Source organism: Eurosta solidaginis, chromosome 1 (assembly GCF_040869045.1).
Source record: "Eurosta solidaginis isolate ZX-2024a chromosome 1, ASM4086904v1, whole genome shotgun sequence".
Lineage (NCBI taxonomy): Eukaryota > Metazoa > Arthropoda > Insecta > Diptera > Tephritidae > Eurosta > Eurosta solidaginis.
This window is the reverse complement of record NC_090319.1, coordinates 326,601,859-326,615,395: the sequence shown is the minus strand read 5'-3', so window position 1 is coordinate 326,615,395 and position 13,537 is coordinate 326,601,859. Positions and strand designations below refer to the sequence as shown.

The 13,537-nt window shown below is 36.1% G+C and overlaps 2 protein-coding genes across 11 annotated transcripts in view; one reads left to right on the top strand and one right to left on the bottom strand.

Annotated features, from left to right (window-relative positions):
• The first annotated feature begins 810 nt into the window (after window positions 1-810).
• On the top strand, window positions 811-7,193 carry Ets97D (DNA-binding protein Ets97D). 2 transcript variants are annotated; one of them, XM_067762050.1, is made up of 7 exons: window positions 811-1,024; window positions 1,106-1,235; window positions 1,313-1,382; window positions 1,453-1,585; window positions 4,365-4,552; window positions 5,980-6,277; window positions 6,362-7,193. In XM_067762050.1, exons 1-7 carry the CDS (start codon window positions 961-963, stop codon window positions 6,877-6,879), a joined length of 1,401 nt encoding a protein of 466 aa, XP_067618151.1. In that variant the 5' UTR covers window positions 811-960; the 3' UTR covers window positions 6,880-7,193. The 2 variants fall into 2 exon arrangements, with proteins under 2 accessions (XP_067618151.1, XP_067618150.1); XM_067762049.1 differs by having other exon boundaries at window positions 5,980-6,286.
• Window positions 7,194-7,409: 216 nt separating this feature from the next.
• The window catches only part of T48 (FU domain-containing protein T48), a 236,252-nt gene continuing 230,124 nt past the window's right edge, over window positions 7,410-13,537 (bottom strand). For all 9 annotated transcript variants that reach the window (XM_067762051.1, XM_067762053.1, XM_067762056.1 and 6 more), the window contains one exon: window positions 7,410-12,037. In XM_067762051.1, the coding sequence (XP_067618152.1) occupies window positions 11,103-12,037 (935 nt within the window). In that variant the 3' untranslated portion in view covers window positions 7,410-11,102. The remainder of the gene's footprint in view (window positions 12,038-13,537) is intronic.

Sequence of the window (13,537 nt, the reverse complement as noted above, 5' to 3'; positions counted from 1 at the left end):
ATTAGGTGAGGCGAGCATTGCTACAACAACAACAACAACAAGCGAGCCGAGGCGGATTCAATGACCTTGTGGAAAGCACGCTCCCCTTGTCGAGCATCAGTCGGGATAGCGAGCATCAGTCTATAGTTCAGGCCTACTGAATCTGTTAGTTTCCTGAACTTCCGGTAAAATATTTTAATGAAAATTCATTAGTGGCCATATAATACACCTCCGCCCGCATTAATAAACACCATCAAAAAATAGCGGAATATACCCGTCAGGGGAGTCCATAATCTTGCTGAATAAATAATAGTCTTACCGTGTTGTGTGGTCCCAGACACTTTGACCGCGGTGTCATTAATTCTAGCTGGAATCATCCCAGGATTTTTGAATTTTTACTTTTCCTCCTTCTTTTACAAATCGTGTTCCGAACTGGATGCATAATCCAGGGCACATGTTCATTACTATCTTACGTTTAAACAATATTTTTATTAAAACTATTGAGTATTTAAAAAAAATAACGATATTTAAAACACTTCCATATGTAGGGGTCGGAAGGTAAATTGTCTTATATTACAAGCATTTGCAAACGCATTGTCTTATACAGGGTTACTTTGCATTGTACTATTTGGGTTACTTTTACAAAATGTTGAACTTGATTATAAAAAAAAGTATATCATTTCATTTAAATATCAATGTTCAAACGCAAGAGTTTTATTCAAAAAAGTCAATTATTTAAATTATTTTAATCAAATGCGCAAGCAAAATCTTTAAGTTAAAGACATTTTCAGTCAAAAACTTAGCAACCCTGGCAGTCAACCTGACTTGACATTACAATTGTTTTGACATATCAGCTGCAAAGGAAAAAAATGAAATTTTTTTATCGTTGTGTGCATTCATAATTAAAAAAGAATGTAAATAAATAAATTGTAGAGATTTTAACTGTGCGTAGATGGTATAACAGCATTTGGTAGGTGTAGAATGGAAACAGATGATTTGCCTCGATTAACGGATGATTACGCAAGGCTAGATAATACGGATTTGGGTGAGTGGGTGCAACTGCGTTTCAGAGCAAATATAATCTTTATATTTTCTAAAAAATAAATAATGAATTGCAATTTTACAGAGAGCATAATGACCAATGAAATTTTCCCACAACATCACTACGACTACGACGATCAGGATGAGGAGGAGAATGAACCTGACGATGTTATTATATTACATATGGATATACGAGAGCCTTTACGGACGTTGCAGTAAGTATATACCGGAAGCGCAAACGTATGAAATTGTTTGTGTGTAAAGATATTCTTAACTTGATTGTTATTCACAGGAAATTAGCGGAAAAGAAAGTTGGCATGACTTTGAAAGGTTATAAATTCTACTTACAGGATACACAAGAGGTTTGTTCGGCAAAAATTAGCAAGCGATAATTTCAAAAGTATACATGTCTTTCTTTTTCTTCAATCGCAGTTGGAGCCACATAAAAATCTTGTTGATCAGTGTGTAAAAGGAGAAGGACTGGTACAGATCAATGTGCAGATACAAACGACTGAGCATCATATAAATATAGTTGATGTACTGAAACCAACAGAAGCCGCGCTAGGTAAACATATATACGATTTGCAATCGCACTACGATCTTAGGGTCTTTGGAACATCTTCCTCCCAAACCACCTAATCAGCTAAAGCATAGTTTCATTTAATGTATTTTTGTGCTTATGTTATTGTTGTCTTTACAGTGCTTCACCCTATTCACTTGGTGCCACCTTTCACAAATTTTCATCAAAGTTCTGTAAGGAATGTCCAAAGAAACTAGTAGAAAGGTTAGTGTTATAGCCGTAGGTTCCACATTACAATTGAAAAGATGACTGGTGTCATGTGGGAGCACATCGCATGCAAGACATACATTTCGTAGGTCGGGTTGATTCTGGACAAGTAAGAGTTTACTCTTCTACAGTATCCCTTGTTAGTATGTTTTCTTCTACGAGAGTAGGATATTGTATATTGATAACTTGGTTTACCGGGCGCGTCCATTTAGGCGCAAAGCATTAAAAATTCTGTGTGCATTTGGCCTAGGGCCTTCTCATGCTCGTCTGCATCAAACGGCTGTGTAGGCAGGTGCTGTGGATGTTCCCTTAACCCTATTGGGGCGGGGCTATATCAAGCACTTGTTTGCTAGGGTTTCGTGGTTTCTGGCAATTAAGCAAAAACTGTCTTCAGCATTTCGATGTGCTCTTTAATGTTGTCCTCTTTGGCCGCGCTAATGAGGTGGGGTTCAGGGGCCATAAGGAAACATCCCGTAGCAGTTCATATGCTTATAATCTAGTGAATTTTCAATATACATAAATCCAGTAGCTTCCACTCCATAACGCTGCAGGGATATCCGAATTCATTTGACACGATATTTTACCGAGTTACCCGAATTTCCGGAATATATGTACTGGCGTATATTTAAATAAGAATTGCTTTAAAGGAAGGAAATACCACGAAAATATGGAAAATTTTTATGAATTAGGAAAGGGTTATCAGAACACTATCATATAAATAGCACAATAACCATAAGCGAAAAAATATTACTTTCTCCTAAATTACTATCATTAAAATGTGTTTTCGGAATTGTCATAGAACGGTCATGACTAGGTACCGGTGCGGAATTAGATATTATTCCAAGAAATGGCTCAACATCTGATGTACATATTTGATTTGGATTATTTCCTATACAGACCGGTTAACGTAAACTTTTGTGATCAAAACATATTTCTGCACTATTCTAGACTTAAACTAATACACCGATTTCCACAACGGTTAGGTTTATGTTTTGGATTCACCAGACCAAGCTTCTTCGTGTTGCGATAAGGATGAGTTCCACCCTACAAAACACTGTTATTTTGGTATAACATTGTTTAGCAGTCATTTTCCATTTCTTTGATTAAATGAACCGACTTAGCAGAGCGAAATGTTTTTTCAGAATATTGCTCAGTTGGTTACAAGTATAATCTTGTTGGAGTAACCACCCTGCGCCAGATTTTACTCTCTGACTTGGATTATATTCATACCTAGCAATTTATATCATATTCGATTCCTTTCGATTCTCCTGCCTGTACTTACATAGCACCCACCCAGCATTTTTTGAAATTATTAATCATATTAGAGTCTTTTTCGAGTCTCCAGATATGTAGATGTTGTGAGGTTAAGCACTGCGACCTATTGGTCTATCGTGCCATTATTCTCTTTACAACACCTCATCCAAGCCGAGTTCTCTGAGAAAATCCAGAATGGTTCTCGGCTTCCGAGAGTGTATGTGACTACTTTCTAGTTTCGATGATCCTAGGATCCTAAGTCTTCATCTCACGACTGCATTGCATTCCATCAGGATGTGTTCTGCAGTCTCATCTTCGCGATCACAGAATCGACAGAGGCTACTAGACGATATGCCCAATTTATGCATATGGTCCTTTAGCCTGCAGTGTCATGTGAGTATGCCTGTTAAAATCCTAAGGCTACTTTTTGGGAGGTTAATCATAGCTTTATATCGCTTTGGGTTGTACCATCCTATTAGTGCCTTTGCCTGCCGAGTCCTGGACTTTCACGCCAGTGTTGTTTTCTGTGACACGCCTCTTTTTGTCTAAACTCTTCCCTTATTGCATATGACCCTATTGGTACGATGGGCTCAGGTTCTATTGGTTTTTCGGCCGCTGCCAATCTGGAAACTCGTCCGCTTGCTCGTTACCATCCACTCCTCTATGTCCAGGTACCCATGCTAGACGGATGGTGTTATTGACATATTGATTTAGTGATAATACTAGCTGGCTATAGCGATCATAAATTGCCTAAGAATACCCCTCGAAGAAGACGAAAAACTAATCAGAGAAGAGAGTTATAAAAAGCTCGTCAGGAAATGCTCTGTGTTATCTTTGGCCGGGGCGGATGGAAAGTAGTCTAAAAAAAACGCTCCGACTATGTGCGTATGTGAAAAGACGATAAAGTTTCATGGGCTGATTTTCCGCACTCGGGATATTTGTTAGAAAAATATTTAAGCTCTGTAAGTAAAAGTTTCAATATCTAGATCTACGCTAAGATTTGAACAGTTCCTGTGCAGGTAAGATATTCGTTGCTTTTTCGCCCACTGAAGTTTTGTAGCTAAGTTTGCTTACGACTGTTTTTATTTCTGTTGAAACAGCCAAAGCACACACTACTATTTTGTGTTACAGTTCATTTTTCGAAATGCATCACGATCGTTCTGCGGCTTTGGGTCAATGGATTTTACTGCTGTTCGTGGTCCTCCCTACTCATTATGCCACAAATCCATCTGCTTTATATATATTAACTTAAATATATCACACCAAAATGTTCTTACCTTTTTAATATTTGTATTAATTTTAGCCGCATTGGCCGCTGAGGAAACAAAAATAAAGGAAGAGGAATCCGAGCAAAAACCATGTCTCAATTGGGTTTTGGACAGTAAATTTAAAAAGGAACAAGCACGCCTCAAAATACCCGAAGATCCGAACGAATGGACTATTCCACAAGTAAAACATTGGTTTCAATGGGCTACAAGACAATTTGAATTGGTAAGCATTAGTAATGTCATATTTTTCTATAATATAATGTGCTGCTGGCTTGTTTCAACCAATTTAGAGCTAAAGATCAAGAGGATATGCGAAGCCGAGAGAACTGTTATAGGGGTGTCTTTGTGTGCCATACTTGCATTAGTGTTGTCACAGGATAGTTTGAATAGATAAAAAAACTTTCTCTGTAAAATTATGTTGACCGAAATTGTGCCAATGAGACTCGAGTCCCTTCAATAACATTGTATTTTCTTCCGAATATGTAGTCATATAAGTCTAATAGGAAGTTAACCGAGTTAACTCGGGTCATATATGAATAGTTAAATATGTTGAATCACATACATATATGTATGTACGATACCTACTGAAACGAGGTACATGCTCCACACATCCTTTGATGACAATTCAACAGTAGAGACCATCTTTGCATTACTTTTTGGAACCAACCCCTACCCGCCACATCCTTAGGATCTCACCCCTGTTTGAAGGTGTTAGTTTCCTGGGGTTTTCGTTACGCGGATTGTAGTGACAATTTGGCGGATGCAATTGCCCGTTAGACAGTGATATGTTGATGTGTAGGTGAAGTTTGGTCGTCTTTGGAGTGGAGTTTTTTGGCAAGATCGAAGTTAAACCCAGAGTTCGAAGACGTAACCATATTGGAACGTCGGTGCAAATAACATTGTTGTATTATCCCCACTCAAAGAAGATTTGGGTACCTACATAAGTGATTGATAGTCGTTGTCGAGTATGAACTCGCATCACATCAAACTCCCGTTGTCGACTCACCTTGGTAAGTGAAAAGTGAAAGGCTTCATATCCATGGAAAGCGCATCGAATGCGCATCCACTTTTTTGTGGAAGTGGGTGCGCTGCAATCATTATTGAATATCCTTTTAAATCCTATTTAAAGATATTTAATCTATTTCAATAAATAATAACCTTTTATGCGAGTAACTAATTTAATTTTTAATAAATTGATGTTGTTGTTGTTGTTGTTGTTGTAGCGATAAGGTTGCTCCCCGAAGGCTTTGGGGAGTGTTATCGATGTGATGGTCCTTTGCCGGATGCAGATCCGGTACGCTCCGGTACCACAGCACCAATAAGGTGCTAGCCCGACCATCTCGGGATTTATGTGGCCACATTAAACCTTCAGGCCATCCCCTCCCTCCCCACCCCCAAGATCCATGAGGAGCTTGGGGTCGCCAGAGCCTCGTCTGTTAATGAAACAGGATTCGCCGCGGATAGGTGAGGTTGACAATTGGATTTGGAGAAGCTATATATTGCGCTGGCAACCTGAAGGGTTGCGCTACACACCCCTTGAATCTGGTATTTTAGTCGCCTCTTACGACAGGCATACCTACCGCGGGTATATTCTGACCCCCTTACCCGCTGGGGTTAATAAATAATTAATAAATTGATGTTCCATTACAGTGTGGTGTCAAACTGTCTGATTGGAATATAACTGGCAAAGAGCTGTGCTCTTTAACGCATGAAGAATTCCGTCGAAAATTACCCAGAGATCCTGGCAACATCTTTTGGACGCATTTACAATTACTTAAAGAATGCAAATTCGTTTCTGTTGTGCATAAAGTGGTTGAAGATCGTGCTTCTGGTGGCACAAAAGCAACACCATCAGCAACTACGAGTGCATCAGCAAAAGAACCAACAAAAGAACTGAAAATAATGCGTAAAAGCTTAGGCTCAAGTATAAGTACAGCAAAAAGCAACTGTAAGAAATGCAAGTAAATCAAGTTTTCAAAAAGCTGCATATTTAAGATGTGTAATTTTTTCTTTTCATTTGCAATATAAATAGCACCTGCACCTACGGATGGTGCGCCGACGCTGGTCACAAGCACTTCCTTGGGAAGCAGTGGCAATAGCAGCGGAGGTGGTTATGGTATTGCCAGCAATACCTGCATGGGTTCCGGTAACAATGGGCAAGTACAGTTGTGGCAATTTCTACTCGAAATACTCACCGATCGTGAACATAATAATATAATACAATGGGTTGGCACTGATGGCGAATTCAAACTCATCGATCCCGAATGTGTGGCACGGCTATGGGGTATTAAAAAAAATAAGCCAGCAATGAATTATGAAAAGCTATCACGTGCACTACGTTATTACTATGATGGTGACATGATATCAAAAGTGACGGGAAAGCGTTTTGCCTACAAATTCGATTGTGATTTAAAGCTCTTAATTGGTTATGATGCAGCAGAATTATCACAATTAGTAAATGAAAATAATGTTATGGATGAATCAATGTTTATGAGCAATGAATCATCATCGTTGCAAGATCACATCAGGGATTTGTCAGACGATGGGTGACATGATGGCACCGAAGAAGAATTTAAAGTGAAAACAGAATCATCTGTTTATTGCACGTTGGAAATAGAGCCTTATCTCGAAAGCGATAACGAGGATAAATATGAAGGCAATGCATACGCAGCAAATGAATGATTAATTAATGAATTGCGTTTTGATTTCTTATTTACAGATTTTACTTTTTTTTACTGTGACAAAATATTTTATTTACATTATTGGTATTCCATCTATGGCGTTTAAAACAAAAAACATATGAAAAATATATGATTTCATCTTATTTTTTACTTACAAACAACAAAAAATCACTTTTTATTTAGATTTTTTTAATTAAAAGAATAGGTAATAATAGTATTATGGATTTTGTACTCGCTTTTGTTTTAAGTAGTTTTTAAAAATTTCTTAACTTTATGTATGTACATATATACATTATCACATTATGTTTTTATTAATTTGCAAACCAATTTTTTTTTTGTTCATACGTATTTATGCTTAGTACGGTACTAACCTGTAAAATTTAAACAAATTATATAGTATTTTTATTTTTAATTCTTTACTTTTATTTTACTTCGGTCATGCCACCTTAGAAAGATTTATCTCGTAAGTTACATTATGTTTTTTTATTTGACTAGTTCATTTATTATACTTTCACATTTCTTTTTACTTATAAATACTAGCAAATTAAGGCAACTCTAAGCTTATTACATACCAAACTTATGTATAATTATTTCGAGAAACAAATTTACTAAACGCTAGGAATGTTTTGCTAAGCTTTCGCTTATGGAAGCTGTAATTATATGTACAGTATGTATATTTGCTCGTTGGGGCTTTACCTAAAACTTCTCAACCATTCCAAAAATAATTGTTCTAAACATAGGGAATAGCTGATTTTAATTTTATATTTGCTTGTTCATATATATGTATAGCATGTATATTAGGGCGGGTCAAATTGTATGGGAAAAAATGGGAAAAAAACTTCAGGCGCACAACCAGTTTCTGAATCTATGGGTCTTACTGAGTAATATTGTCCATGGGACCATAGGTCTGAAATGAATTTTGTTAGAAAATTTTATATCCCAATCCGAATCCGAATTTGACATTTATTTTCATGTATTTTATTTGTGAGAGCCGCTATTAGGATAGGGATATAAAATTTATTAACACAATTAGCGATGCTCGAGATTCATTTCAGACCTATGGTCCCATGGACAAGACCCATAGATTCCGAAACTGGATGTGCCTTTTCAACAATAAATTTGATCCACCCTAATGTATATATTTATGTATATTTGTGATATATTTAGCGCGTATGTACATTGAGTAGTTTTTGTAAATTCATTGTAAATATTGCTAGTATATTAATCTAGATTGTAGATTGTAGAATATGTGTATTTACAGTCATTCATGGTCACAATGGGACAGCAATTTTTTTAGTTTTAACTTTCAATTCTTTTGAATGCTTTTTGTAGAATACGTAAAGTGCACTGGGTCGAAAAAATATGCAAAAGACTGCTGCTAATTTTAAAGCTTTTGTTGAGAGAGGCTTGGCGCAATATTTTCAACTGTTTTATCCTTCTAAACACAGCCGAAATCGCTACTTTCTTATAATTTGGTAATATTACAGTCGATTTTTTAAGTTTATTTTGAACCTGGGAAACTTTATATTTTGTCATGCACTTTTGAGCTCGAATATCGATTCCACATAGTTTTTTGGTCTGCAACGGCCTAAAAGTATGCTTGTCGTTTCACCAAACTATGAAAACAGGTATTCAACCGTTAATCGAGCTTTGCATCAAATGTGATACATTAGAGTTTTTGTGAGGTCATAACTTTCGTTAAATAAAGTTTATCTACCCCATTCTTCGTGACTTTTTTTTAACTTGCTACTGCTGTTATTTTCAAACATGTTTAGAAAAAATTTAACAAGTAGGCCATGAGAAAATCAAAAACTTCATAATTCAAGCTACATATGTATCATTTTTGATACATGCGGTATTTCATATGTGTTTTTGATAAGTTGCTTATCGTTCGGGACGCGTTTTGTGAAAATTTCGTTGTGCTTCGGTTATTGTGGTGTTTTCGCAGTTTTTGCAAAATATTTAGTGATATATAAAATATAAAATATATAAATAAAAAATTGAAGAACTACTAAAGGAAGTGCTAGATGAAAGTGAAGAAGATGACGATGTTTCTAGCTCTGGTGCAGAAGTAGAAAGCCGTTCTTCTGAAAGCGCTTTATCGGACTCGGGTGAAATTTTGACAATAACTTTGATAGTGATCCATTATATAATTCAAAAGATGGAATTAATTGGCGCAGTAAGCCCTACGTCACTCTTAGATTGGGTGGTCAAATATAATTAGGATAATCCATGGTAGTGAGAGGCTTCCCACATTCTACAATCAAAACGAAAATGTGACTGTAGATGCGCAATTGTTAGGATTTCATGGTCGATGTAAATTTCCTCAATACATACCATCAAAACCGGAGAGTTATTGGTTTGAAGTTTTGGCTACTTGTGGATTCCCAAACGTGTTACGTATGGAAAATACAGCCATATTTGGGAAAAAATGTGACAGGTATTGTCGAAAAAAACAAGGAGAACGAGTAGTGCTTGACTTAGTTCAAGGACTAAAAGGGCATAACGTAACCATGGACAACTTTTTTTCTTCACACTCTCTTGGACAAAAATTGTTACAAAAGGACATGACGATGGTTGGAACCGTGCGTAGAAATAAAAGGTCGTATTCCTCCAAAACTTTTGCTCTGTAAAAATATCAAGCGTTATGAATCGACGTCTCGTCAGTCTCGTCGTCTCTCTAGTTACAAACATAAATTTACAATGTTGCAAATGACTCCAAAAAGCTTCCTGAAAATAATCTCTTACTACAACTCAACGAAGGGAGGTGTAGATACAGTTGGCAAATTGCTCAGCTGCAAACGGAAAATAATCGACGGACTATGGTTTTATTTTCTAACATAATCGATATATCTGATTTGAATGCATATATTATATATAACGAAATAGATCCGAATTGGATGCTTACTCAAAAACATACAAAACGTAAATGCTTTTTGCATGAACTAGTAATGCCATTGACAATGCCGTACATAGAAGGACGAAATAGAGGCCCTAGAAACGAACTATCTGCAACGTTACTTTCGAAAATTCAATCGAAAACCATCTCCAACAATGACGATAGAGATGCTGGTTCATCCAAGAAACCAAAAATTGATACGCCAAAAACAAACCGTGCAAGGTGTCAAAGTTGCTATTATTCCGGAGAAAATAAAAATTAATGGACGTCATCATTCTGCTACTTATATAAAAAACATAACGAAAATATTTGCGTAGAATGTATTAGTGATATTTAGAATTGTCAAAATTTAAAAAAATAATTTCAATAAAAGAGTAAACAATAATAATAGTATACCTTTTCTCTATAAATTTCAGTGTGTATCATATATGATACATAGCCAGAATTATGAATTTTTTTCAAAGCTCGATCTACGGCTAAAACGACCATAGTACTCCAAATAACTTGAAAATACTTCACAAGTCCATAATAACGACGTACCAATTTAAAAAAAAAATCGGATGCCAATTAACTTAGCTACAATTATAGAACAGTTTCGGAGCTCTTTGAAAGGATTAACCACAAAATTTTTCCCTAGACTATAGCAACATAAGCTTCAAATTTAAAGAGCGGTGTTTTGCGGATTTCGAATTTGAATCACACAGCTGAAAGAATGTAAAGTCTGCAAAATTTTGTGATATCACTCTTCTCGGTTGACAGTTCGAATACGCCCTATATCTAGTTTGTTTGAAGAAAATCCTATCAATTTTTTAATTAAAGAACTAACAATCTCTCCCGAAACGCAGCCGAGATAACGTGATATTCCACACAATCTGTTCCATTTGCTCTGTAAGTTACTATTGTATATGAAAATCTTATGAAACCGCTAAGATTTAAAACAGCTCAGAAGTAAATATAATACTTTTAAATAAAAATTAAAATTTGTATACATTAAAACTAAAATCAAATACAAATTACTTCAAATCTATGAAATTTTACAATTAACAAAAATAACTACACATAATTCATTTAAAATAATATTAAAATAAAACATGATTCATTTACAAAAATAAAATTGGAACAAAAATTTACATTATAAACACGAATTTTAACTAACTAAAAGTACACATACACACACATACACTCATTATTCATTATAACTCAGTCGTAATCTCATCTTGCGGTCGAAAGCCCAATTTATAGAACTCGTCTTCAAGCCACACCGAACTCGCATTGAGATCCGATATCAGATTCCCACTCTTCAGCGTATTAAAACTACTGCCAAATGGATCGGATGGACGCGGCTCATCGAATTCATGCAGGCTAATCAACGAACCAAACATATGTAGCTTTTGTTGTCCCGCACTTTGTCGATACACGTTTTGGCTTTTTTGTGGAAAGAAAGTCGCATCGAAGTCATCAGTGATACCACCAACACTACCGCTAGTGCGACCACTACCTCCATTGGGTTGAAAAAAGTCAATCAACTGCCCCACTTGTGGTTTGTAACGCTCCAAAGCCTGCTCGGACCATGAATACAAACGATTCCAATCATGCGGTGTTGCTGGTATCAATTCAATTGGTCTATTGAGCAAAATCAAAATTTTGGCGAGATCACGCACAATCGGACGATAAGAATTTGCAGCTGCAACCTCACCTGACAAATACAATTTGCGTATTTGTCGTCGTGTATCATTGAGCATTGCAAGAAAATATTCTGCATTTGGACGCATTTCGTTAAGTTGTCGTATAAAATCTGAACGATCCATTGTATTTTCGTTGATTAATTTTTGTTTGATGGATTTTCGTCGGCGACGTCGTCGCACCAACATCATTGCAACAGCCATTAGTGTCAAGCAAACCACAAAGCCTCCAATGAGTCCTGCTATGGCAGCTAGTAAAGGACCCGAATATCCTGTGGATACACAAACACGTCCCATAAATTCGGTATGAGCTGACCATTGATCGATGTAGCCCGATGGACAATGATCCACACATTGCTGGGTGTCGGTTACTAGGAAAGCAGGACATTTGATGCAACCTTCGCTATTGCAGCGTAAACAATGTGAGCTGGTGGTGGGCGGACAGCCTGGAATGAGAAAATCAGAGAGCGTTATTAGTTAGTGACATCGACTTTTTTTATTAAATAAAAAAACTAAAATATGTATGTTAAGTAAGTTTTGTACATTTTTATGTAAAAAAGGATTCCCAGAATAACACTAAACACTTTTTAGCGTACTGTAAATATTACATTCACAAATATTCTTTGAAAAGCCAAACAGCTTCGAGTACAGAAATATTCAAAGGGTTGATACGGAAGTTTTTTTTTTTGTTAATTTAGAAATTGTGCTTTCATAATGTTTGGTGCCCATAACAAAAAATTCTAATATCGAATTCAGAAGTGGAATAATTTAGAATGCAAACATGTTCTTCATATAATCTTCATAAGTAAAATTAAATACCAACATTATTTTACCGGCTAAATTCGTGTGCAGCAGCTGAACGCTGAACTCCTTTTTTTTACCAGGGAGTTGTCAAGAGAATTTTATATACTCGCAGCACGCAGTGCTAACGTTATTTAAAAACCGACCGGCTCTTATCCGAAAAATTTCAGGAAAGAAGTCTGTTGGTGCACCCCAACCGAAAAAGTGCAGATACTGCTCTCCACATTGTTTTAAGGGCGCTGTCAGTTTTGCTTTACTGTGAAACGACACCCTTCTCTGCATAGGCTTTAACTCAGAGAAGTACATATTGAAAAATAAAACAGAAAAAAACTGCTTGGCTTTCGCAGCAGTATGTAAATAAGTTACTTTCACTTCTCCTTTTCAGTCGTTATTTTCTTTTATCAGAAACATTTAATTAACTTAAAAATAAAGCAATTTGTTGTCAAAGTCTTAACATTGACAACAATTTGCTTCTTAAATCGATTATGTCCATTAAAGCCGATTATGCCGAGTAATTTATGAGTAAAAATTTATAAGCATTTTGTACAAATGATAGCGAAGAACCAAATATGTACATTTTATTAGACAATTCAAAAGTACACTATCGACTTTTGTATGTTTGTGGAACAACCGTATATTATTCGTGGTCAGGTCAACCAACAATTTGTCGTGATTATGGTATTTTAACTACTGTAATAGGTAAAGCCAAAGTATGCTATTGTATACTTGATACAGTTTCAGTTGCAAATCATTTAGGAGATTTTAGCTTTATTTTGAAACTAAGAAAACTTTAGTTAGGTGAGATTCATTTTTATTAGTGTGTATAAGATACATTTATTTCAACGTCCGGCCCCGGGATCACATATGTAGCATGTAACGGGCTTATTCGGAATTTCGTGAGTAGTTTTTCTGATGCCAATGAGCAATTATCAGCGGTATAAGCAAGAACTAAAGTCTTTTAATTTACTAACATTTAGAAGAGACTCGGGAACACTCCTCAGGTAGGCGCGTTGCTTCAATTCCTATGGATAGGGGTAGTTGGGTCCAGCCTAGAAACCTTAAAAGCTAAAAAACGAGATTAGTGTTGCTGACCACATCAAAATCCTTTCAACCATTATTAAGGTAATGGGAACAACACTTTGTGG

Coding starts and splice junctions, on each gene's coding strand:
- Ets97D (XM_067762049.1), top strand. CDS start 961: ATGGAAACAGATGATTTGCCTCGATTAACGGATGATTACGCAAGGCTA. Junction 1,025..1,105: donor GCTAGATAATACGGATTTGG/GTGAGTGGGTGC, acceptor GCAATTTTACAG/AGAGCATAATGACCAATGAA. Junction 1,383..1,452: donor ACTTACAGGATACACAAGAG/GTTTGTTCGGCA, acceptor CTTCAATCGCAG/TTGGAGCCACATAAAAATCT.